Source organism: Pinus tabuliformis, chromosome 3_2 (assembly GCF_031772625.1).
Source record: "Pinus tabuliformis cultivar Carrire ecotype Pingquan chromosome 3_2, CPIR1, whole genome shotgun sequence".
In the NCBI taxonomy this organism is placed as follows: Eukaryota; Viridiplantae; Streptophyta; class Pinopsida; order Pinales; family Pinaceae; genus Pinus; species Pinus tabuliformis.
Window position 1 is genome coordinate 263,782,035 of NC_142302.1, and position 27,732 is coordinate 263,809,766.

A 27,732-nucleotide genomic window follows, 5' to 3' on the forward strand; every position below is an offset into this window, starting at 1 on the left:
AAAAATGACCCCATTTTTTGCACTTTATGGATATCATCCACCATCCATCACCTCATATTTAAGAGAAAATTCTAAGGTTCAAGCAGTGGAAGAGCACATCGAGCATCAACAACAAGTTCTCCAACTCTTAAAGGATAACCTCACTTTGGCACAGAATAGAATGAAACAACAGGCACATCAACATCGCAGCGAAGGAAGTTTTGATGTAGGTGATTGGGTATTCCTACAGCTACAACCATATAAACAAACAAGCAAACTAAGAAGGATAATAAATTATCACCAAAGTATTATGGCCCGTGCAAGGTGTTGCAAAAGATAGGTACTATGGCATACAAATTGGAGCTTCCTGCAACTTCCCGAGTGCACCCAGTTTTCCATGTTTCATGCTTAAAGAAGGTTATAGGTGACAAGCTCCCAATTCAAACAATATTGCCAGAACTTGATGAGGAAGGAAAAATCATATTGGAACTTGAAGTAGTCACAGAAACAAGAACTCGACAGCTACGAAATCGATCAATTTCAGAGTATCTCATCAAGTGGAAGAACTTACCTGCTGAAGATTCCACATGGGAGGATGAGAATTTTATACAGAAGCATCCAGAACTACTCAAGCGTTGAGGACAACACTTTTTTGAAGGAGAGAGGCATGTTAGGTCCCTATAATACTAGTGATTCCCCCATTACTATTGTCATTGTATCCCTTATTGTTATTGTTGTGCCCCTATTGTCCCCATATTGTTATTATTGTGCCCCATAAAAGCCCACTATTGTTATTTTTGTGCCCTTATATTATTATTGTTATGTTGGCTTTGATTATATTGTGACCCCTTAGACTCCTATATATAGAAAGGAGGTTTTTTCATTTGTATCATCCAAGAATTGTTCATTTGTGTAATGTAAAGAAGGTTTCCCCCTCGAAGAGGCTAATTTCTAAGTCGTTGATCTATCTTTTCTATCTTTTTGTGAGTTGGTTTCATAACAAAATGGAGTAGCTTCCTTCTTCCCATAAATGCTTGATGTAAATTTACCCTATTCCTCTGGTAGTGAATTTATTACTACGGTAGTCATCTCCTTGTCAGACATTATTTCTCCCAGATCTTGAAGTTGGTCCCTTATTTCAGATATCCTCATAAAGTATGAGGTTATTCCTTCTTTTGATATCCTTAGCTTGTAGAGTTCTTGTCTTAACGAGATTACTTCACCTGCAGTGCTTACGAAAAACAACTCTACCAGTTTGTCATATATTTATTTTGAAGTTTCAAGTTTAGATACATAGGGAATGAGGGGATCCTTGATGGATTCTATGAGATTCCTTTGAGCCCTTACTTTCCCTTTCATATATCTTGCAAGTGCTTGAGCATCCTCTTTTGGAGGTTTGGTGATTGAGCCCTTAACATGTTCCATAACCTCATTTTCTATGAGATTCAGATCTGTTTTTTTCTTCCATGCAAGAAAATTTGAAGCCCCAACCAACTTGTTGCTTTCCTTGTAAAAAGACATTTTGACGGGTTCAGATGTAGACATAAATATACTTACTTGTGAAGATGCTTCTTTAACTTGCTGCCTCCTTGAATTTGATGATGATATAGATAGAAAACTTCTCCTTGATGAACATAGTTTTTTTCAAGAGTGATCCTTGGCTCCAACGAGAGGGAGATCACCTGAATTGTTTTGATTCTTGAATTTATTTTTTTAATTTATTATAAAAATAATTTTGTTACGTTTTTAGTACATGTCCTTTCCCTTTCGTATCCAGATCCTGAATTCACAAAAAACTAACAGATTTGTTTATGAAACTGAATCCCAATCTAGATCCATATCAATATCCTACTAGCTTAGGATTTTAGCCTTGCACTCTCACTAGCCGCAGTGCTATCTCCCTCAATTTCTCCCCTCACTAATCTCCCTTGACTTGCCCCAAGTATTTTATATTTTCAAGTCCTTTTCTGCTAAGTCCTATCTCCAGTTTCCCCTCGGTGTCCTACTATACAGTTTTCCCATTTTGAGCTAATTATGAAATACAAGTAGCTAAGTCACCTGACACAGGGACAGCCCTCAATGTCCTACTATACAATTTTCCCATTTTGAGCTAATTATGAAATACAAATAGCTAAGTCACCTGACACAAGGACACAGGACGTGCAGGACATGAAAATACGAGAGTCTGACATGAGACACACAGACCCCAAAAATAAGACACGTAGGACACATTATATACTATATAATATTAATATATTAAAAAAATTAATAGATACATCATATTATGATATTACAGAAATTCTCATGATGATACAAGTAACAAATTCAATCATAGATTCATACATGTACATTGTAAGTTTGTAACATTATGCATACAATCATGATTCATCAATGATACAAGTTTACAACTAGAAATTAACCATAAATTGTAGTTTTTCGTTAAGTCATCAAATCAAAATGTATTACATAAGTACTAGGTCTTGAGGACTCCGGACTAGGAATCCAATGGAAAATAGCAAATACAAAACAAAGTAGACACTAGAACCTGGAACCGTAGAATGGAAGGAAGAATATCATAGGTTGTCGCCTATAGCTCATAATCATCACTACTCTCTTCTGCATCCTCCTCCTCTATATCCAATGTAATATTTGCATCTGCTGGTGTGAAACATGACCCCTCAGGAGTATCACCATCATCAAAAGTGATAGGCTCTAGCACTGGGTCATTAAGATCCAAGTTGGCCAATGTCAACTAAAAACCCATGTCATCAGGAAACACATCCCAAATCTTTGTCTTTCCAACCACTCCTCCCTTTGCCTGTAAATAAGACGAAGGTTGGTGTGCACATACACCATTATCTCTGCCCTGGACTGCTCAAGCCTACTCTTCTCCAAACCATACAGATTCCCATATGTGCTCCAATTCCTCTCACAACAAGAGGACGAAGTAACCTGAGAGAGAAGCCTCGTGGCTAACGATTGTAGAGGAGGGCATGTTGCTCCATGAGTGGCACACCAAGAATAGGGCTTCTTAGCCCCCTATCTATAATAACATCATAGCTTGCAAATCGCCTAATACCAATGGAAAACTCTGCAAAGGCATCCTCCACCTCATCAAGGGATGCTCTATCTTGAAATATTTGTCTCAATGCATCCTTCCTCCCCTGTGAAATCTCATCATCCAAGTGAGGACGAAATCTGCGTGAAGGTCCACCATTCAGCCACTCATGGTTGTAATAGTTTGGATTCAATAAGTGAGCCAAACAATGCAAAGGTGAAATTCTTGTCCCACCTGCTAACAAGAATATCTTGTATGGTGGTGAAGAGGCCTTCGTTGATGTCTCATACTCAGGGTACTCACCCTAAAAAATAATGGTCCTCACGGACTCAATCATGGAATACCACCCCTCATAAACCTCTCCTGGGATGGGTTGGTTTGTATCTACAAGTCGCAACAAAGCAATGATAGGGTCTACGATCTTAATAGTAAGATCTACCCTCTCCCACCAAGCATCCTCTAATACTATGTCCTTAACTCTTTTTGAGCCTGCTTGATCTGTCTTTCTCCAAAAAGACCAAAACTTTGAAATAACCATGGACCCAAGAGCGGTCTTGACTTCCCTCAACCTCTTCAACATGGTGAATGCAGAGGCAAATCGTGTATCTACAATCTCCAACAACGATAGATGTGTGTACTCCTTGTAGATTATCTGGGCATTGGTATGATTTTGCACAAAGTTGTGGATATGTTGTGCATCCTCAATAAGAATTTCAATCCAAGGAACATCAGAAGCAATAGATTTAAGTGCTAAATTCAAGGAATGGACAATGCAAAGTGTCCAAAATACTTGTGGATATTTAGCTTCCACAATCATGCCAACAACCTTGCAAACAGGTGCATTGTCTGTAATGATTTGCACACAAGAATCAACACCTACATCTTCAATAACTTTAATGAACAACTCCCCCATAAATTGTGCACCCATGCATTTTCCAAGATCATCCACTGATTTCAAGAAAACTGGTCCATTCAAGGAAGACACCATGAAGTTGATGAGTGGATGGTGTGTTGCATCTATCTATCCATCAAAAACAATACTAACCCTAGATGGTGGCCATGCCTATTTAATAGGCTCAAGCATTTTATCCAACTCCTTTGTCTTACTCAACAATGTAGTTCTAAGCCTCTCTGACCCAAGAGGCACATACCCCAATGGCGCCTTCTTCAGTTAGAGCCTAGCACATCTCAATAATAAAGGTGACCGTGCAACATTAAATGATATGAAGCTGAGATAAAAAAAGAAGGCAATGGTGATATCAATCCCTTCCCGCCTCTCTTGCTGAAATATCTTGTCCATTGGACCAAGTGCCCTCCTTTTTGTTGCTTGACCTGCACCCCCACTGGAACTCCCAAATGGATAATTGCCATTGTTTTTCCTCAAGAATGGAAGGGGATCCTCATCCTTGTTTTTCTTAGATGATGCAGCCACCATTGCCACACCAACATTGACCTCTTTTTCTAATTCTTTCCTCTTAGATGTAGTCACTCCTAAACATGCCCCAATTCCACAAGACGCTAAGCCCAACAAATGTGCTTTCACACAGAAATAGGTGTTCTTGAATTGAGTGTTGTAAAAGTTTCATTTCCAAAGAACATTGCGTACTTTAAACTTTTTGCTTGGCCCTTGATCTCTTGTAACATACTTCCACAAGGGATATTTAATTTCTTGAGCTTGTTGTCTTGCTAAATTGATGTTTCTCTCAACATTTGAAGTTGTTGTTGCAGCCCCACTTCCAACAGATGGAACACTAGCAGACCCTGATGAAATTGAAAGAGGGGGCATTACCAATGGGGATATTCCTCCCGTTTTTCCTCTTCCCCGTTGCCCTTGATTGAGCTATGACTGCTGTAAAAATAAATAAATAAATGTAAACAAAATGACAGGCAGACTGCTGTAGCAAAACTAGAAGAAAAAAAAAATGAAAGGGAAATCCACATGCATGTAGCTTGAATCACCTCCAAAACATGCCTATCTACTTTGTTGGTTGCTCCCACAGTCCCACAACTCCAAAACCACAATAGCAAATGAGCAAAAGCTGCCCAATTCCAACTTTTATCAAGCCCCCGGGTCGCTTTTTGCCAAATACATGTAAGAAAATCACGATTCATTGTGGGAGCGAATCGGACTCCTGTGGGACACGAATCCCAATTTTGTGACACAATCTAGCCTCGAATTGAACACATGTCCCTTGAGAATCATGTCCGACACGATGGATTCGTGACACGTGTGGGGGGCAGCAAATCTGGTGACTTAGACGAGTAGTTATTCAGAATTCTAGTAGTTTACACATTTGTAAAGCCTGGACTTATCAGCCACCAGCAAAAATACATGCTCATGCCTCAACTACAGAGAACTCCTTCCAGTGATGAGAAAATCAGTAGGACACCACAAATCACTGAGAACTACTCCATGTTCAAGTGCCTTGTCATTCTTTCTGGATGCGACAGCACCCACTATGTCTAGATTTCTTGAGCAGCAGAGGAATGTTGTGTTCTACGCCAGGGGAGAGGAACAGAGTTGCTCTTTGACATATGTCGGGAGAGGAACTTCTAGTTACTGGATCAACCATTTGTGTTTTAACGCTCACCTGAAGCATGAGGGTGAGGAGATACGTGAAACATATCATATGTGTGAGGGAGAGGTGCATGCTCATTTAGGGAGGTGCCTCTATCTAGAACATTGTACTGAGGTTCGTCTCAAGTTACTGAGGAATGTCATCAAGAATAACCTGAATGTGACAAAAGCTGTCTTTAAATGGCCATTCAATGGATACTTGAAAAAAGGCTACCAATTTGGGAGGCATAGCAAGTATTATTTAACAAGTATTTAGGATAGATTGAGAGAGTATACAGTTCATTACCAAGCCAATAAGAAGCCATACTGTACAAAGAATATTCTCCCCCTTGTCCACATAATTTTGGATTCTGCTGGAAATAGTTATGCCACAGTATACATTTATTATATTTTGAATATCTATAGCAAATTTCACAAAAGTAGAAGTAAAACAATAGATAAATGGCATCTAATTACAGGAAAAATAAATTGCACTTATGTTACTGAAACAACTATCACAAGTCTGACTAATGCCACCACCAATACCTTTAAGCCATTTGTACTAGCCGAACAATGAAATACATTACATTTACATGGCATTCAAGCATGATAGCCTCACCTTTATATGGTAGCTTACATAAGCATGAAAGGTTGATAAACTCCAAACAGTCCTATCCAACTTCTCACCCTCAACATGACGAGGAAATATCACTACACAAGTTCAACCCATCATGCACAAGTGTCAAGTTGTTTTCTTGTTACACCATTGGTCCTTCTATGCCACTAAACATTCCAGATCACTTTGCATTTTTAAGATATTAACATTTCCAGCATGAACAGCTAATCAAATATCCTTTTAAACAGTCAAAAAGCAAACTAAAATATGGGCATGAAAGTAACATTAAAAACCTTGAATTGAATTGAGTATCAAAGCAATAACTGGAAATAGAAGATCTGAACAGTACCAAATGATACAAATCCTGCATTTGCATTCAGTGCATGAGCAGGAGCTCCTTTCAGCTCTAGTGGAGGAGATGGAGACCAATGACAAGGTGGTGCATTATTCAACCCTGCTGTGCGCCTTGCCTCCATAAACTCCTGCAGGTCACAATGATTTTAGTATAGGTATTGACCATGACTACCAGATTAAGCTCCGGAAGAACTCTACAATTCCTCAGTATACAAGGATACCTGCAAAAAGGATGTTGCAAGTACAACATCAATGCTATCCCTGAAGCGCATTGGAAAAACCACTGTCACCTTTTCTGGCTGCCGAAACATCCAAACAACCACTTCTCATAAATACTTTTAAACAAAACGAGCACACCATCGACTTCCTGACTTTTAAAAGCAAGCATTCAATATAGTCCAGTTAACATTCATAGAAATAGAAGAGCACACTCTATAGGCATATCAATTATAGAAGGTGCTGGATTTTGAGCCAAATGACCACAAGCATAGGAATATTTGATAGCTTGTACATTGGTGCGCTGCATATCAGTCTCATAGAAGACTGGCTACTTGACATTTACAATAAACACCTAAGCTGTGTGTTCTATTTACAGATCTTGATGCATTGTAATATGGTTGTTTCCTTTTGTGAGTTTTTCCTTTGCAGTGAAAGGGTCTACACATTGGATGTCATTGGAACTTACAGATCTCTGAATCTCATAAATATGCTCTCATCAAAACTGCAGAAATCCATTGGTCAATTTTTGTTCAAACGGTGGAACCAGATAATTATATTAATAAGAAAATCCTCACACGGATAGGTGTTGGTACCAACATCCCATAGAGACAACTGTTTCCCCTCCATCCTATCAGGGATGAAGTAGCTTATTTAGCTTTTCTTTCAATCATCATCTGGACAACTGTTCTATCTGACATAAGTCTTTAGATTGGATCCACGTTGCCAGGAGCGCCTTTTCTAATTGACACTATAATAGTCTCTAATTGACTCCAGGTGGCAACCTGTGAATGGTGAAAATCTTGCCAAAGCAACCTCTTAATGTACCTCTCTGTAAAAAGTTTCCAGGGAAAAGTCTAATTGACTCCAGGTGACAACCTGTGAATGGTGAAAAGCTTGCTAAAGCAACCTCTTAATGTACCTCTCTGTATAAAGTTGCCAGGCAAAACAATAGTGCAGGCCATACCTATAGGCTAAGTTCGTTATTCAAGTTAAACACTCCAGAAGACTTGGAATATGTAGATCTCCATTGAAGTACATGAATATATATTAAATGTATGAATGAGAATGATGATACCATTGAGAGTGAGGGTCCTGTATATATAGCCAAGTAAGTACCATTTCACAAACGACCATGTATATAGAGACATGCCTCTTTGTTTTAACTAATTATCATTTACATATTATTGTGATTATTACTTATTATCTATATTTATTATTTTTTACATAATTATATTCATAACATTGTCTTCCTCTTCAAAAAGCTTTGTCCTCAAAGCTTGTTGATGAAAGGGCTTGATCTCTTTTTCTGCTACGAATGTCTTCTCCTCTTGGGACAATCATCTTTGTCGATACAAGTTGATATGATCCTTGGAATAATATATTAAATTGTCGCACAGAAGAAGGATCTGACCATCCTAAATTAATCTTGTGTGAAATCTTTTGATCACTGGAAACTTGTGATGAATTGTTACCACTGGACTGATTTGTGTGCACTTCAGTATTCTTCAGAACATAAGTTTTATGTTCTGAGTGATACAGATTCGTAGATTGATTGAAATGTTTGTTCTTATAATTCGGATGTAGATAAAGAGTTCTTTTGGTTTCCCTTATCATGTGTGTGGCAAGATTCTGATTTACTTCAAGTTCCAATGTCATCGAGTTGTTTACAAAATCTTCACTTGGAATTCCCTTCGTCTCAACATTTGAGTGTGTTTTTTCTTTAACTGATGTGTCTTTTTCATGAGTTGTGATAGTTACTCGATCAATATTCAGTCCATTTTCTTCAACTTGAATTTCTTTATTTGAAGAATTCAACGCTTCCTTCTCAATAAGTTGTTGTGCCTTATTCTCCAACGACCTTTTGTCCTTCTTAAGCTTCTTAATTTTTGTTAATAATTTTTCACAGTGGTTTTTAAGCCGAGAAACATCTTCATTTTTGTCAACAGTGATCTTGTCAACTTCTCTTTGCATATTTTGTAGTACTTTTTTACTTTCTTGAAAATTACTTTTTGAAATATCTTGTATGTCTTCTGGCTCTACTGAATTTGGCTGCAATGTAACATCTTGTAGTGTTATTTTTTCCTTTTTGTATGAAAATGTCAAAAACTTATTTTTCGTATTCAAGATGAAGGAACCTAGGGTTTCCATCCATGGTGATCCCGGAATAATGCCTCCTTGATCATTCCATAGGGATTGAACAAAGAATTGCGATATAAATGTATAATCTCCAACGTTTAACTGTAAATCAGTTATTTAATATTTTTTTGTCCAAAAAGTCTAATTTTTAAATTATATTTAACTCAAGAATCACCAATTGGTTTGCAATTTTAGGGTTTATATAATTTTTACTTTCAGCAAGAGAGATAGAAATAGTAACATCTTTTCTTGTGAGTGTTCACTTAATTTTAAATAGCACTTTAGCATATATGTGTAAGGTTTCTAAAAAACTTCCTTTATTTCCAAGTTAGACTCCATTTTATTTTTTCATTTTTATTTTTTTATTTTTTAAATGAACTACTTTTGTGTTTGTCAATGAGCTTTAAAGTTTAATAATAACCCCTTGCCTTGTAATAATAGTCTTTTTCCTTTTTACTTCAAAATTAAATGAGAAGTAATATTATCTTTACGAATAAGCCCATTTATTTTTTAATATCCCTCTCTCCACTATTATAAACGGGATTATCGAATAGCTCACGCTCACTATGCTCCACTTTTAAAAATAACTTTCGAAACCTTGGCGCTTTTAAACACTTTCAATTTTAAATTTATGGTTATGAATAGTCACCACCAATCGGTACGACGTTTGACCTTTGATGCAACCTCTTCGGATATGATAATACTATGGCAGTTGTAATTTTATATCAATTAATATTAGATTCTAGACTTAAATTCCAACATAGCGATTTATGAGGAGTCGGGAAAACGAAGCAGTGGTATGGTTTTGAAAACTGAGAAGTCGACGGTTAGAAGGACAATCGGTTGGCTACAGTGGCGGAAAAAGGCAATCGATGGAAGTGATGGCGCTGGTAGTCGAGAATAGCAGCAACAAGGGCTAATTACGAGTGTGGCTAACCAACAGAGAGCAAGGAACGATGGTGTCAATTTTGGTGATTGTTCTAAGTTACGATGTGGTTGACCGCAATGGTTGTGGAAGAGATTTTAGCGGTAGACTATTGAGGCTAACAACAACGATGGACAGGGGCTCACGTCACAATGAGAAAGTCAGCAGAGGTTGTTTCTATGGCGGTGGAACCTGCAATGCTTGGTCGTGCCGATTGTTGCAACTTCCCTTTGTCTGTTGTCGAGACCTAGGCCTAGTTGCAGGGCGGTATGCGCTTATGGTTGCCCGACAGCTGCAGTTCCGACACCGGTTTCGACAAGGTTGGTGGCTAACCCTATGCAGTGGAATTGAGGTTATGTTTGGTTGACCGCAGGTATATTATTTTTCCCTTTCTTTCTTTCTTTTTTCTTTTTTATTGATTTTTTTATTTGATATAAGTTCCCTTTTTTATTTATTTTTATTCGTTTGTTTACAACTTTATATAAATATAATTTTTTTCGTAACTCTTTTTTTCTAATACTTTTTTTAAAATAAATAGTCCTTTTTTTATTTTTTATTTTTTTAAAAAAATATATATATATATATATATATATATATATATATTAATGGCCAAGGGCTCGATAGCGAAAAATGGAGAAACTCCAAAAGTTGTAGTGAAACGCTTCAATGGCAACAAAGTTGACGAATTTCAATGGTCAAAGACCTGGATCAGAGAACGAGGCTCTGTGCAGCGGTTGAGCAGCCAGAGGATCGAACAACTCTGATACCAAATGGAACGAACAAAGTTCGTTCTTCAAGTTAAACACTCCAGAAGACTTGGAATATGTAGATCTCCATTGAGATACAAGAATATATATTAAATGTATGTATGAGAATGATGATACCATTGAGAGTGAGGATCTTGTATATATAGCCAGGTAAGTACCCTTTCACAAACGACCATGTCTATTGAGACATGCCTCTTTGTTTAACTAATTATCATTTACATATTATTGTGATTATTAATTATTATCTATATTTATTACTTTTTACATAATTATATTCATAAAATATTTTGTATTCATTTGAGAGAGCAGCGTTGATCCTTGTATATTGTTTGTTGAAATCATAGTATTCAAAATCGGGCTGGTTTATTAGGCGGAGGTACCTGACCGATACAAAAACCGGTTTTTATGTGCGCGAGCTATGATTTTGGCATTAACCAGCCATAAACCAGCTAGTTCATGACAAAACTAGTCGATTTACCCATAAATCGGTTGGTTCATTACATCTCCCCCGTGGACCCCACATGAGTTGTTTCTTGGCTTTTCTGAGCGGTTTTGAGGGAAACTAGGGGCTATTTCCCTCCAGAAACAACCTCTCCAAGCCTTTAAAAGGATGGATCCCCTCTCATTTGCCTCGCACATCTCAAGGTTCTCAACCCTAACAATGTTGGCAATCAATGGTAATGTTAAACTCTTAAAGTAAAAGTGATGAAATTATCATAAAATGACTCGGGATGTTTAAGAGTGGTTTCAACCTCTTTGGATTTCATCTGGAGAAACTAGATTTTTAGATATCACTCAAAATCCAACAGACTTAATGGTTTTCAGGATTTCAAAATTTAGGGGATTGCAACGTTTCCAAATGATTATGTCATGCATGAGGGTATGAAATTGGCATTTGATCAAGAACATGAAGCCCTTTAAGTACCTTGATGTTGGTGGCATTGATGGTTGAACTTCGTTGATGTTGGTGGTATTGCTTGTTTAACTCCTCTACCATGGCCTTAACAAAAATGTACCCTTCACTAAAAGAAAATTAATTGGTTAGGCATGTTAAGCTTTTTCTACCATATTATAAGTTTGAGGAGATGAACCCTTCACTCAAACCCAAATCATTGGTTAGGCATGTTAAGCGTTTTCAAATACTACCATATTATAGGGTTGAGCAATCCAAGTCTAAAGGCTTTGAGCTAGATTATGTTTATGTATCTCTTGTTGATGATCCCATTTCTAGTAGTGTTGAATCAAGGATGATTTTCATGAGTAATCATGTTGATCAGTGATTTGTAGTTTTGATGTCTAGTTTTGCTACTACTATTGAGGTTGACGAGGAGTCTAAAAGTCCTTAGACTCTAAGCCAGATGATGCTTATGTAGCTCACATTGATGATCCCATGTCTAGCAGTGGTGATGAGTTTGATCATGATGAGGAGTGATCATGTTGATAACTGATATATAGACTTGTTGTAGGCCAGTGGCCTCATAGATTGTAGCATTGTTTTTGGGCGCTATAGGCCATATAGAGCCTCATTAATTATGTATTTTGTTGATGATATGTATTGCACTTGGTGCCTTTTGATGTATTCACCTTTACATGGAATATAGATGAGCAAACTTTGTATATTTTGTCTCTATTGGTTTGGAATCATGGTTTTAAATCTTAAAAATAGTTTTTTTTTCCATTAAAAATAAATTATTTCATATACTTTTCGAAAGACGGGTTCATTGAGATCTAACAGTCTAGTTTTTCTAGTTCCAGTTCGAAAACCAGTTTGATAGGTGGACCAGTCTGGTCACCAGTTCCGGTTTTGAATACTATGGTTGAAATATATAGAAAATATTTTTAAAGATTCAAAAGAAACTTTCAAGTCCCCCCAATAGCCATTTTTTCTCTAAACCATTAAATTAAATAGTAGAGATGGCAACATTTTAAGGGAGTCATGTGTACTAGAATCCTCATAGCAAATTTAAAGCAAAATTACTAGTATTAGGGGCACAACTCCTTCCAAGTTGGAAGAGAGAGTGGAAGGTCTACAAAAGAAATATCTCTCCTGACCAAGAAGTGGACTCTATGGTAAAGGTGATTGATGAATGTCCAACATTCGAAATGAAAACAGTATAGGCATTACAGAAATAAATCTGTTACTCTGTATAATCAAAGTAAGACAACCTCAATGACATCCTCTTCACAAAGGACACCACAATCAATATCATAAAAAGCTTTTGCAAACAAGACTAACATTAAAATGGACTCGTCAAAATTTAATAGTGTTGACAAAGGGGAGGCTAACAATCATCACAAAGGACACCACAACAAATATCAAAAAATGTTTTGCAAACAAGACTAACATTAAAATGGGCTTTGCCAAAATTTAAGAGTGTTGGCAAAAGAGAGGCCACAAATTGCATCAATAAGATGGAATAATATTTCTCTACCAATGAACTTAGATCATGAGGAAGAAATTACTGCCTTATCACACTTAGGAGATCCAGTGTAATGAATACCAGCATAGATCCATCTTGATTCTTAACCCCATCTTTAATAAGCATTGAGAGATCAATAGAAGAGACGTAAATATCTCCATGCTTAAAATATCCAAGGTTCAGATAGATCTATGCTAGTTTATTTTATGATAGACTTCCAAGTTCTATAGTTATTATGGTCCCTTTTTGAAATTTTTTCTTCCTATGGTCGTTATTTTCTAACTTTTCATTCTACCAATTTCATTTTTTTCGAATTTAGTTTATTAATGTCATAATACAACCGTGACAGATATACCTAGGTGATAGATGCACCCCACTACTCTTGGTGCAATAAATCATAATGGATATAATAATAACCTTACAGATCTACCTGGGTCATAGATGTACCTCTCTACTCTTCGTGCAATTAATCATACTGGATATAATAATAATAACCTTATATTAATAATGAAAGGTAAAGAGCCTACTAATGAAAAGGCACGACTCTTCATAGAGATACCCCTTAGAATATATCCAGACTTGGGGCTATCCTCATTGTAACCGACTTATGAATCATCTATCATATATTATTATATTTTATAGACATCTTTGTTTATACTGTGTATAAGAATTTTTATACTAACAATGGTATCAGAGACTATCTTGGGACAATTTATGGGAAGCTATGAATTCTAAAAATGTTTAACTTTTATGGAATGAAACGGTAGTCTTACCTTTTGGACTATGTGTCCTTTTGTGTAACTAGATACAACTACATGAGGACCTTTGAAAATAAATTTCTTCTCCGTGAACACTAACAGAGGCCAGTTATTGCAAAGGAAATTATTTTCAAATCAGACACAAATTTGCAACTAGGTACAACTACATGAGGACATTCGAAAATAAATTTCTTCTCTGTGAACACTACCAGAGGCCATTTATTGCAAAGGAAATTATTTTCAAATCAGACACAAATTTTCCCAAATTGTCACACCACACCAACAACTAGATAAGCAAAATCTCTACTCAATTTCCCAACATCATCAAACCTCCACTGGAAGAAACAATGGGAGAGGCATATCCTGAAAATAATGATATAAGTGCTATTATGGAGATCTCAAGGTTAGCTGAGGTGCGGCAACCTAGGCATGATTAGTATAACACTGTTATTCTTCATATACATGACACAGAAGAACTGCAAGAGTCCAATTTTCATTCCCATGGAAATCCTACAAGCGCTTAGTAATATCGTTGATGGAAAAGAAAGAATTATTGCTTCAAAAGAAGATCACATCCTCATTGATGCTCTTGCACAAGACCTCTACAGCATCAATGAACTCTTGCACCAGAACTATAGCAGTTCATGGACACCGACCTACAACTTCCATATTATATAAAGGATGAGAACGCTGCCAATGTCCCACACTGTTATCCTCAGTTCCACAAACTATTGGATCTTCACATCACCAAAATTTTCAAATCATATGCAAGAGAGAGGTGTAACGTTTTCATAATGGCCACTATGTCACACCCTTGGATCTCACAGAAGAAGGCATTTGCCTTAATGGACTTTATTAACCTCACAATGGAAGCTGGAAACCTCATTTGAGATGACATCAAAAACAAGAACATCTTTATTACCAATTCTAACATCAAGATTGGGATTGCCACTAAGAGTGAGGCTAGGTTGGCTGATGAACGCCTAGTACCTACCAATGTTTGCTCGTATTATGCATCTAGGCACCCCTACATTGCCAATACAAGCAGACACTTCGATTCACTTTCAAGGTGTCTACGATGTTGTGGGCCAACATGTCACATTTCATAGGGTAGTTGACTTCACACAGTATATCATTCTAAGGCTATATGCTTGGGTGTTAAAGCTTGGTGATGACACATGTTAATGCCAAGGAACTCAGGAGGGCTAACATCGATATGGGATTCACCATTGACAAAGCATATGATATCAACAAATGATTCAATATCACTAACATAGCAGTACCCTATGCAATACAGATCAACAACATCATCGTCACTATCCACCAGCTTTAGACTGCATTTGCAACTGTGAACAAGAAATATTACATCACGTTGCCTATTAAAAACAAAGTCAGGTACCCAAAACCTCCTAATGAATTCATCATGTTCATTGCATACAATATCATTGCCAACTAGCATTGAGGGATTTATGAGGTTTATGAGTGTTACACCTCATATTGTATGATGTTCAACATTGTGACTTTCATCACATTGATAGAGATCTATAGCTAGAACACTTGGAGCATTGGACTGACTTCGGGGGCTTCATCGTCACAGAGCCCTTTCTCTTCATGGCATTGGTCTCAAAGGATAAGTACTCTTTATATCTTTCTTCCTTGATTATTGCTTTATTACTTTATTATTAAGTTAGCCTTGTTGAATGGTGTTGTCATTGATGCCAACATCAGTCTTTGAACGCTCTTAATATTCGTCTATGGATTGCATTGGTTGGAAGCTCTAGTGGTCAAGAAGCCCTGGAAGGATGAGAAGCTCCTGCGACATGATCATGATATGTCACTTTTGATGAAGATTTTAAATGGGAATATCAATGCAATGGCATGCAAGAGTATCATCATTTGATTGTGCTTGTCATATCAATTCCAAGAGATACGTCTCGTCAACGTTGGAGCCCCATTGTGTGGTCAAAGTACCCCAAAATTGAGATGCTAATGGCAGTTGATAACTGGTAGAGATGGCATTAATATTAAAAATATTTTGCACAATTTTTTATGGGTCTTGAGCTGCCGTAATCGTTCCTCCTTCAAGCAAAGAAAATCCATAATAAGTCGGCCTCAAAGGGTGTTTAAGTTTGGCTCCAAAATTTTTGAATTTGGAAATTTAAATTTAAATTTTCTTCAAGATCGGCTCAGGCATTTCAGGGGCTAGTCGGCCCTCCCTTTGACCCTATTTTTCATCTATATATTGGAGCTCAGTTTCCTCCATTTGGTATCATTTATTACACACATATCATTAGCATATCTTTTCTGAAATACAAAGGCCAGGGGTAGTCACAAAGATCAGCAGTTAGTGACCATTTTTCTCCAAGGTATTCTGAAGTCTATTGCTATATCTTTCATCTGTGATTTTGTTGGGACTGAGATAAATCTCTGAGGTTAATTCGGTTGAGTTAATGGCCTGTTCTATGGCATAATTTGCATTGGATCTGAGCTTTAATACGGCACTGTACTAGGGTTTCCTGAGGCCCATCTCGGCTCTCCTTTGACTTACTTTGCACTGGATTCTGTAAGAAAATTTCTAACCTGTTAGTGAGGCAAGACAGAGGCCCCCTTCAGCCTTCCTAAGGCTTGACCTGAGGACTCAACAGAGTTTTTGGGCGTAAATCTTTTGCATTTTCTTGGGAGGGATTTCGTTGGTTCATGATCTTCTAAAACAGTTGTTTTGGCCCCCTTGAAACCTATTACAAAAGCACAAATCTGGCCATATCCGTGACAGTTTTTCGCACGACCTGAAGTTGTTTGTAGGCATAGTTTCAGGTATGTTTTCGCATATTTCTAAGGCAGTTATTCTGTGGACAATTCTGCTCTATTAAGGATCTTTTGAGACTCGTTTTGACAATTGTTTGATCCCGACCTTCATCAGGCCCTCTGTAAGGCAGCTTCGATATTGACTCTAAGAACCATCTATGTGAACTTACTCAGTGTTGTCTGTGGTTTATTTCGTACCAGAAATGAGGATCTTTTGTGGCCCTTTTGAAAAGGCTTCCTAAGGTTCGGACCTATGCTCTTTTGAGGTTGAGTAGGCCTAAGCAAGCCACAGTAAAAGGGAATAAGCCCATAGGCTACGGGCACTGTTTTGGTTTGATTTGAAAGCAAAAAAAAGTCTCCTTGGGCTGCAGAAGAGAGGCACTGTGAAATACCACTTAAGGAGTTGTCCGAACCGAAGTTTTAGTCAACACTAGGACTGATTGCTTTGTTCTACTGTTGTATGGTAAGAACATATTGCCTACTAAGTTCTGTGTTAATGGTTGCGCTCAAAACTTGTTTATATCCTGCAATGACCACCAGGTATCAATATCTGAGAACTAGAGACAGCATATATTTGAACTTGTAAGAGCTATTGTAGCACATGGACCAATTTGTTTCTGAGAGATTAGAAATTGTTTATGTTGCTAATTTGCTGAGAGAGTAATTGAGATCTGCTTGTATTGACTACTCAGGCTTGTTGAGGCTTATCATTATCATTTAAGAAAGTATTGTTTAGACTAGAATATTAAGTATTCTTGATGTATTGTTGAGCACTACATTGCTCAAATTTGTTTGTTGATCACATAGCTGTATTCATGGTTGAAGCTGCTGAAAATCTTGTTGGGCAGAGGACTTATATAAAATAATTTTGATCATAAATTGCTACTGCTATTACAATATTGATGTATGCAACAGAACTAAGCTTTTTCAGTTGAGTGAGCATTGGTTGCATTGCAGACAAATAGTTGGCTTCGCATCTTATGATTGTGTGTCTCCTAAGGGGGAAGTTGAGACAGCTTAAGGCCGGGCACAGGACAGACTTGTGGCACGTTGGACTGTGCATGTGGGCACGAGTTAGCAGGGACAACAGTCGCATTTACGCAGTATTGTAACAATTATATGACAGGAGCAGAGAGGCAGAACAGCAGTGTTGTTGATAGCAGTGGTTGATCAGCGTTTTCAGTGTAATCTATCTTATTCTTTTATCTTCTATCTTTAGGGTGGCAGAGTGGTGCAAGGTGGAGACTGATGTCTCCTTCGGGGTGGTGCCCGAGAACACTTCAGGGTGGCAAGGTGATGCTAGGGCGAGTTAGAGCTTGCAGGGTGTTGGAGCATCCTTTCAATTGGAGCCAATAAAACCAAGGCGAGAACACTTCAGGGTGGCAAGGTGATGCTAGGGCAAGTTAAAGCTCGCAGGGTGTTGGAGCATCCTTTCAGTTGGAGCTAATAAAACCAAGGCATTGGAGCATTCTTCCAATTGGAGCTGGTAAATCAGGGCGTTGGAACAGCCATTCAGTTGGAGCCAAGAAAACCAAAGCGTTGGAGCGTCTTTCTAGTTGGAGATAGTAAATCAAGATGTTGGAACATCCTTTCAGTTGCAGTTGATAAATCAGGGAGGTTGCAACCTCCTTCCAATTTTTGCAGGGGAATCGTGGAAGTTGGAGTTTCATGTTGATGTAATCTTTAAAGACCTATATTAAAAGAGTTTGGTGGTTTTCCTCCTAGGAGGGTTTCCACCTAAAAATCTCTTCTATATTGTCTCAGATGTTTTGCATTGTTGAATGGTGTTGTTAATTGTTCATGTGACGTGATGTTGATTTATGTTTTGATTTGATGGTAATTTTATTTAATGCTCTGAAGATTAAAATTAACTAATTGAAGTAGAATATTAATTCACCCCCTCTCAGTGTTTCCAACAAGCCTCTTGCCTTTGTTTCTTTTGTTAGGTCATAATTGTTTCTTCCATCACCTCCTAGTGAGGGTTACAGATACATCGTCAAGGTTGCCAAGGCTTTGGCAGCAAATGAAAGCATTGGAAGTACAAAGAAAAGCTTGTGACAAGAGGATTCTCCCAGAGTGATATGTGTTCAAGAGTGTGAAATTGTACTGACATCTAGAACCGTGCTTGATCACCAGAAAAGCTCATGTTCAAAGGGAGCAGGCAACAAGATGTAGGAAATTGTGCCTTCCAAATGGATCTACAAGGTGAAGTATGCAGTAGATGGCAACAAAGAAAAGTACAAAGCAAGATTCGTGAGGATTCTCCCAAAAAGAGGGAGAGGACTATGAGAAGACAATTGCTCCATTTGTCAGGTACACTACTATTAGAACTATTATATTTGTTGCTTCTATTATGGGTTGGAAACTACATAAAGTGGATGTGGAGATCGCTTTCCTCAATGGAAGGAAGAAGTGTACATAGAGCTACCTCGGGGATTTTGAGGTACATGAGAGGGAATCTTATGTTTGCACATTGAAGAACGCTTTGTACAGACCTTGGGCTTGGTATTCTCGAATTGATAGATATTTGGTGAGTCTTGGTTGATCTTGTTATCATATGACTTGTTTCTGACAGGAGCAGAAGGACTCATGTGACAAAGGGAGCAACAGTGGCAAGAGGATTTGCCTCCGTGATAGAAGGAGCAATCAAGCCCTGCTTCATTGTTAGAGGAAGTTGAGCTCTGAGCTTGAGATGAAGGATTTTCATACATTACTTCTTGGGACTAGAAGTGTGGAAAAAACCTAGCGAGATCATCCTTGGTCACAGGGAGCATATTATTACGATCCTTCAGAGAATTGGGATGATGAACAACTAGTCCATGGCCACTCCCATGGTAACCAATCTGAAGAAACTGAGTGACAAAGAAAGCATCCTAGATTGCCACAACAAGATCTGGTTCAATGTTATAGAGAGCACCCAGTCAGGGTGACTAGAAAGCAGTTGTGGTACAACATGTGTTGAGGTACCGGCATAGTACAATTGGATCTGGATTGAGATATGTCTCAAATGATGAAGTACAGCTAAAGGTATATACAAATTCATATAGGGCAGAGAGTGTTGAAGGAAGAGTACATCAAGTTGATGACTCAGTTTGGATTTTGCTTAGGCAGGAAGCAGACATTTGTCGCACTTAGGATTGCAGAGGCTGAGTATATTGCAGCAAGTTTGGCGAGTTATGAAGCAGTGTGGCCTCGAAAGCTACTCACAAGATCGTTTGATCAGGTGTAGGAGACAATTGTAATGGCAGGTCGAAGCACATCAAGATCATGGTACCACCACATCTGGGACATGGTACAGAAGGGAGCAGTGAGGCTCTAATACATTTCTAAAAACAATCAGGTTGTTGACATTCTCACAAAGCCTTTGTCTCGAGAGGAAGTTTGTTTACTACAAGGACAAGCTTGGATTGGTTGAGAATACTTCCCTTGGTTAAAGGGAGTGTTGATATTTTAGCATCAAGGCGCAAAGATTCCCCCTAGGTCAGAATATTGATAGGTCATGGGTATTGATCGGGGGCCATGTAGTGTGGCTAGGGAGATTATCCTAAGTTGCATCAAGGCCCAGGGTGCTCCCTCGATCATGGGTTACATGACCATATTGCCAACGCTTAACTGGCTAGTGGGTTGAGTGAGTGCCTCATAGAATTGAAAAAGTATTTTTACATTCAATAGCATGTTACGACAAGTGGGAATGGTAAATGGGCCCAAGGTTTCACCATTTGCTAGGGGTACCTGACATGGTTCCAAGTGACGACAACGTTCCAAGTGACGACAACATTCCAAGTGACAACTTGGTGGGTTAGTGAAACAAGGACTAGTCCTGGGTCAGGTGGTACCTAACCAGCCAATGGGTAATTGGCTTTTCGGTGACTAGATCCTTTGCAAAGGAGATGTGACTAGTGGGCAACTAGATCCCTTTGCAAGATGCTAATGCGGGATGCTTTCCACATGTAGTGGATGGATACATCAACATAGCTAGCTCTTTGAAACTTTTCTTGGGATGGAGAAATTGTTTCAACGAAATGTACATCTGAGGAAATCAAAGTGAATGCCTCCCTAGCTATCTAAGAGGGAGTGTTGAACTTTAGGTAGTTGCGGGAGGTATTCCCCAACTACATTGGCCCATTAAATATCAAAGAGGGAAAAATCCAAAATTGTACCCAAGTCAACCTACAAAAGGAGGGAAATTAAATTTGAATTTATATTTCTAAAGTCAACTCCAAGATAAGGCCATGTCCCTTCAAAAGGTTATGTCGGCCCCCTTAAAGGCCTCCTCAAGTCAAATATAAATAGACCTTGGCCTCCCTCATTTGATCAACAATTTGGATCATCTCTTGCTTTTTTCACCCATGCAAAGGACGATTTATGGGCTTAGTTACACATGCAAAGGAGAATTTATGGTTTGTTCACACATGCATCGAGACCTTGTTTGTGTATATGTTCTAGGAGGGTTGAAGCCCTAGAGTGTTGTCACATGAAGCCTCAGAACCCAAGGCATGAAGTTAAAGAGTATCGCAGACAGAGAAGGACTGAGACCTTGGAGAGAATGTTGATCATTGGAGAAGGGTTGGTCAAGCCCTAGGAATCGATTCAAGGAAGAAGGGTTGATTAAACCCTTGGAATTTCCAGGTTATCTTACAAATCTCATAATGTACCTTTGATGAATTGATCAATTTCTCCTAAGAAAATATTGTTGGGTGTTTCCCTAGTTAGGGTTTTCCTTGGGTAAAATTTGTGTCTCTTGTGTTTGGTTATCTCTTCATGATCCTACTGTCATTATTGTATTTTAGTTAAGATTTTCTATGTATAATTGCTTAAGGATGAATGTGACATAAGATGAATAAATTAAGAAATCATTGGAAGTAATTATCAAATTAGGAAATCATGAAAAATCAACAAGGAGAGGGTTTATTTTATAAGCAAAAGTTTTCATAAATAAATCCAACTACGTCTTGAGAAGTCACCAATGAAAGTTAAAAAGTACATGAATCCAGATAAAGGATAAATGGGCCACACAAATCACTACATACAAGCATGAATCCAGATATAGGATAAATGGACCACACAAATCACTATGTACATGCATGAATCCAGATAAAGGATAAATGGACCATACAAATCATTATGAACAAGCTACAAGAGGGTCGAGGTGTGCCAAGAGGCACATTTGTCAAAATTGTTCCAATGATGTTTGCCAAGAACACAGTGGACATAAACACCATCTCTACAAGAAACAAGAGGAAGACCAATTACCATATTTTGATTCCATAGTTGTTGCAACGAGCTATAGTTTAGATGACCGACTTTCTCACGCCAAAGTTTGCTCAAGTCATCACTATGAACAATAAAAACTAATGGAAAAGAGGATGACCCTAAGTTGTCAAATATGTACAGCCTAGTAATATCATCAACAACTGTAATTGCTAGGACATGCTTAGCGTCTTTTAAATCTTGATTAATATTTGATGAGGTGAAAACTCTATTGTTTTACCATCACCTAAATCAACAATTTTATATATTGATAGAAAATTACAAGAGAGACTTGGAACACATAATACATCATTAAAATGACCATCATCTAGTGAAATATTTTCATAACCTACAACACTAATAGATTTATCATCACCAACAAATATTTGATTGGTGTTACATTCATCAAGCCAACAAAAATGATGCCCAAGAGTTAATAAGCCACTTATTGGAAGAAACACATATTGCATTTAAGAAAAAGTCAGAAGTAGAAAGCGTGTGTCCATGAGAAGTAGAGTTAGAAGAAGAAGAATCAAGATTGTTGGTGTGTTTCTTCAAATACTTCAAAGGCCTCCATCTTCTTAAAACATTTAAATACCAAATGAACATCTTGCTAAGAAAATTTGCAATGAATCTCAATCTTTTTACTTCTCAATTTTAGTTATTTTCCACCGTTGGGAGGAGGAGCTAGCTTTGAGGGTTTAGGACCTATTGCCACACAATCTAGCAGGGCCATAGGAGGGGAACCTATGGGACAACAACTAGACCAAGTGACAACAATGGGACAAAGGCCCATTGTCACCTCAGTCAATTTCCCATGCTCTTTACGCACTTTCACCAATCGGAGGAGTCCCCGCAGGAGAGGAATCACTTGAAAATGGATATGCTAGTGATCTAAGTGTGAAGTGATTCCACAAAGCCCATTCGAAGAGAGGCTCAACCAATACTCAATGCTTCCAAGAACCTAAAGGCTCTCCAAGAAAGACTTAGGATGGAAATCAAGACTTAGGGCTCGGGAATTTGCAACTTGGTTAAGATCAATATTTTCAAATGTGATTTAGGACCTCTCAAGAAGCTTTGCAAGATGATTTGTCACCTCAAATAGTGTTTTCGCTTTACTTAAGAGACTAGAAAGAGTTTACGCTAGCCTAGGGTTTTCAGGATAAACATGGGAAGAAATTCCTCCAAGGTACGCTCTACGTCAAGGTAAGAAAGACGAAAGGGTCTCTTGCGATTTATTCTATTGAATACTAGGCTCATAATACATATGACCCTCAAGAAGACTACCTTATCCAAGGAAAACTAACTAGGTTTCCCTTCTAGGGCACACCTAGGGTATAAGGATTTCTAGAGAATTAACTGTGAGAATTCCACCAAAATTTGAGGTCTCCAAGAGGAAACACTAAGGAAGAGTTTTATCCAAGCGAAATCTCAAAATTCCTTCTCTAATGGATTTCGTTGGATGACCTAGATAACCATCTACGAAAAGGGACCGAATTTTTTGGAGAGAAGAGAAGAGAGAGAAGGGAAGGTTGGTCACCAGTCACCAATTTTTGTTGGACCAGTGCCTATCCCTTGGGCTATGGAGTCTGTGATGATTCAACATTTGCCAAAATCGTCTTCAAGGAGGCTAAATAATGATGTCGTAGCAACCACTCTAACAATTACCTACTCAATATCTCTGGGTTTTCATGGAAGAAGAACAAAATCCTATCCACTAGGAACATTCATCTATTGCCATGCAATGAGTAACATGTGTAATTTACAACCAAATAACCTTTTACAATGATATTCAACAAGTTACGGCACAAGACAATTAACTAGTTGCAATAATTCCACATATTAGACATTATTCCAAGAGAAATTTTCAACAAAATAGCACATACAAGATGACAATGAGATATATCCAACCATAGAAGAAGAAGTAGCTCCAAGAGAGATTGAAATTTCGCTTCCAGAGATATCGAAATGCATCAAAAGTCTCCACTAGCATCCAAGAGAAAAGTGTGAAATTCTTATACAAGAGAAAAGATCCAAGTGATGATGATGCTCTCTCACAATGAGAGCTCGTTCTATTTATATGAGACCTTTAAAGGTCGAATTCCTATTCTAAAGCCCCTAACATTATTTTAATGTACAAAAAATAACGCCTTGGTGACAAGCCCACCAACTAGCTCCAAAAATTACGAATAAACCATCCAATAGTAGGCCAAAATGATGACATCATGATGAAATGAGGTCATTGGAAGACCACGTTGAGTCCTAAGTGCCAAAACAAGAGAGAGAGCTCCAAAAAAAGTGCACAAGGGGATGGCCCCTTGATGTCCATGTAAGTCATCATGTGGTGCTCCAAAGTGGCTCTGGGGCACAAATACTGGTCTCATGGGTCTCTTGGTGAAAGATAAGCATGTAGACTACTCCAAATGAGGGCACTAACGATGATGCTTCCCCTCCCATGTCTCAAGGGTGAGATAAACTTACTCCGGACCTTGGATTAGCTGCCAAACCATGTGTACACTGTTAAGCTAGCTGGAGGCAATGTTGGTTCAAGTGTATCATCTCATGAATAATGTGGGGCAATTAACAAGGTGTTGAAGGTGTTGAGGACGCCCATGAGATGAAACAATGCTCTATCACGTAATCAAGTCCCATGGCTCTCAATGCATCCCATACAAGTGTCAATATGATAATTTGGTGGAGTTGGGCCTCAGTTAAGTTGCCCAACCCATGATGAAACCACCTGCCAATTACATTTAAGATCCAATGCGTCTCCTCACCATCAGGTACAATAATTCATTAGTGCATCTAACCAATCTTGTTAGTCAAGGGCACAAATGAGACTTCATACTGGATTTCCCTTCAAAATTTGGGGCTTTGAGCATGTAATAGTGTTACCTCCCTAGGTAGGAGTGGCTAATAAACAAGCCTATTAGGTGTTCCCAACCCCTAAAGAGAAAGACATGTCCAAGGTACATCCTTCAAGTGATAGAGGTCATGTAGATGATGATGATATGGATTGGGAAACAGGGGTCTCAAGACCAAAAGCCATTGGTTCAACGGTGGTAATGAGGAGGGATGTCCACATATTTGGGTGTATAGATGTAGGAGGGAGCAATCGCAGTACATGAGTTACCCCAGCATTTGTTTTTCCACCCTTCTTTATTCGCCTTTTGCCTTTTCTTGATTTTTCTTTTATTATTACTGCTTGGGACTCCAGGAGATGAGAGCATGTTATGTATGATATAAGCAGTGATTACCCCCTTAAGGTGGGGCAGTTCATCGCCCACCAAGGGTTGGGACATGCATGGGTTCCTTAATGATGTGGGGACACTCAAGGAGCCCTACGAACCAGGGTGATGGCCACAATGAAGGGGATAGAGCTCATGTTTGGCTTTTGCCCACGTGCTAATATAATGTCCCGACCATTGATATTATTTCCTTTTGTATGTGGCCATGATATGCTTTTAATCGTTTTTTTGGCTACATCAACCAACGGGGCAACATTCCAAGCCCGACCCAAACATGTGTACAAGGGGAGGGCGAGTACCAGAGCCTTATGGACATCGTGGCCATGTGGATGATGAAATAGGGCATGTAATGTGTGGAGGGGAGTAAAAAATATGAAACGGGAAAACGAGACCGTGTTACCAAAATCGGGGTTTCACAAGTAGTGCCCACCCTGAAGCTATAAGTCAATAGGGGAGATCCAACGGGACTAGGGTTGGGGATTAACCCCCCATTTAAGGTGAGGGAACAAGACTATAGTCAAAACCCTTCCTTCTTCCAAGTCACCCAATAATCCATACCCAATGTGCCCAGGAAAAACAAGCATAAGCACTCAATTCACAATGAAAAACATACCTTTAGCATCAAATGGCCCGCCTTCAAACATACGCTCTTGACAAATGGGCGAGGGGACATATGACTAGCTCAAAGAGTGGAGATCAACTGGCACAATATATTGGCTACACTGGTGGTTATCAGGGGTTACTGGTTGTTAGCTGAAGACAAATCTTAGCAGAAAATTTCTCCTACGGGGTCACCCATTTTTGGTGGGTAACAGGACCCTTTTGAACTGGTAAGCAAAAGATCACTTAGACTACCCATATAAAATAATGCAGGTAAGATGGCTTTGAAAATAGAAACAAACTGTCTGGATGGAAAGCTCTCAAAAAAATACGCAATTTCAAAAAATATAGACACTAAAAACGAATTATGGATGTCGAAAGTATTCAAAGATAAAGCTCATGATAGTATCAAATGGGACGTCAACCTCAACATGTTGGATTGGCTAGGATTTGGCTCCATGTATCATCAATCTACGGAGACATTTTCCTACAAGAGTCGGTGTGAATGGTGCATTATTGGAAACCATCACACTATCACATTGCAACATTCCACCTAGGTAAATCAAAGGTTTTCTTTATTTTATCATCATTTGTATCTCTTAAACTTTTTAACATTTAATCTTTTAGAGTGTTCTAGACACTCGTTGAGTAGCCATTCACTGTTCTCTCCAACAATGTTGAAAAAGCTGGCATCGGCAAAAGATTGGCGAGGGTCGTGAAAACAAATTTTCGGCAACATCGGCAAAAAATGGGCAAAAATCAGCAAACATTAAAGAATGCAAAATATATTCATTTTTTCAGATTTTTAAACATATAAAGCAACAACAAACATGAAATAAACACATTGGCACATAAATATGAAGAAAGCACTTATATATATGATGTAGTGGATGTCAAATAAAAATGATAAATCAAAGGCAATACGAAATGTTGTTGATCCCTGATAGTTGTCCAGTCAAGGACTCAAATGTGGAGAACCAATACAAAATAACATCACATATTTAAACGTATCTCATCATCATGAGTTATATGCAGCAAAACAAACAAAACTAGCAGCTAGCTATCTGAGATCAATTCCCTCTCCCTCTTACAGGAAAAAATGATGGGTTGTTTTCCAAGCCTACCCTTAGCAATAGAAGGCCCTAGGCCTGCACCTAATGTCAAACAATGATTGTTGAGTGGACGAATGGTCTCTTTGGCCCTATCCATGGCCTCATACAAATAAGTCATTGCAAGCTTATCCCCAACTACCAATCTCATAACCTTTACTATAGGTTCACTAACTGAGCACACTTCTTCCACTCCTTGCCAAAAGGAGTCAGTGTACATCATTTTTACAATGGCTCTCCTACCCTTCCTATCTTGTTGTGTCTACAATCACGCCACTCATCAAAAACAAATATTTTCTACAACTCAAACTGGCATTGAAGCAAAGACTGAACAATAATGATGTTGGTGGAAAAACGTGTGATTGCAAGATGCTGTAACTCCCTCTTTTTGGTGCATCTCCTCATGAGGCTAAGTACAAAATCATGGTTATATATGAACTTGGGGATGCTCTTGGCCATATCAATCACCTCCTTCATGAAGGAGAGTTTCCCAATATCCTCAAGCATCAAATCGATACAATGTGTTGTGCATGGAGTCTAGATCAATGAGCAGTCCTTGTCCATAAGCATCCTGCCAGCAGCCACATAGTTGCATTATTTGTTATCAGTTGCAACATATTTTGCACACCAATCTCCTGGAAGAACCCATTTAAATACTCAAATATCAATGTTTCATATTTTATATGTGTTGATGCATCCACTGATTTAATAAACATGGTACCTTTAGGACAATGTACCAAGAAATTTAGAAGGGTCCTACCCTTCCTATCTGTCCAGCCATGAGACACCATTGTGCATAGAGAGACCTCCCATGACTAGTTGAACTCCGCCAATCTAGAGTTGATGTTTTTTCTGCTTGAAGGCTTGGCCTCTACAACTCCTCATATGTAGCACTTTTGTACCTTGCGCCCACAGTAGCAATAGCATCACA

At 38.4% G+C, this 27,732-nt stretch overlaps 1 protein-coding gene across 1 annotated transcript in view; it reads right to left on the reverse strand.

The window, feature by feature from the left end:
- Positions 1-27,732, reverse strand: part of DIS2 (Arp2/3 complex, 34 kD subunit p34-Arc) — a 139,685-nt gene that overhangs the window by 36,487 nt on the left and 75,466 nt on the right. Inside the window, exons 5-7 of the mRNA XM_089416217.1 lie at positions 6,786-6,863; positions 6,560-6,692; positions 6,214-6,305 (exon numbers count right to left, since the gene is read on the reverse strand). Of these exons, the coding sequence (XP_089272343.1) occupies positions 6,214-6,305; positions 6,560-6,692; positions 6,786-6,863 (303 nt within the window). The remainder of the gene's footprint in view (positions 1-6,213; positions 6,306-6,559; positions 6,693-6,785; positions 6,864-27,732) is intronic.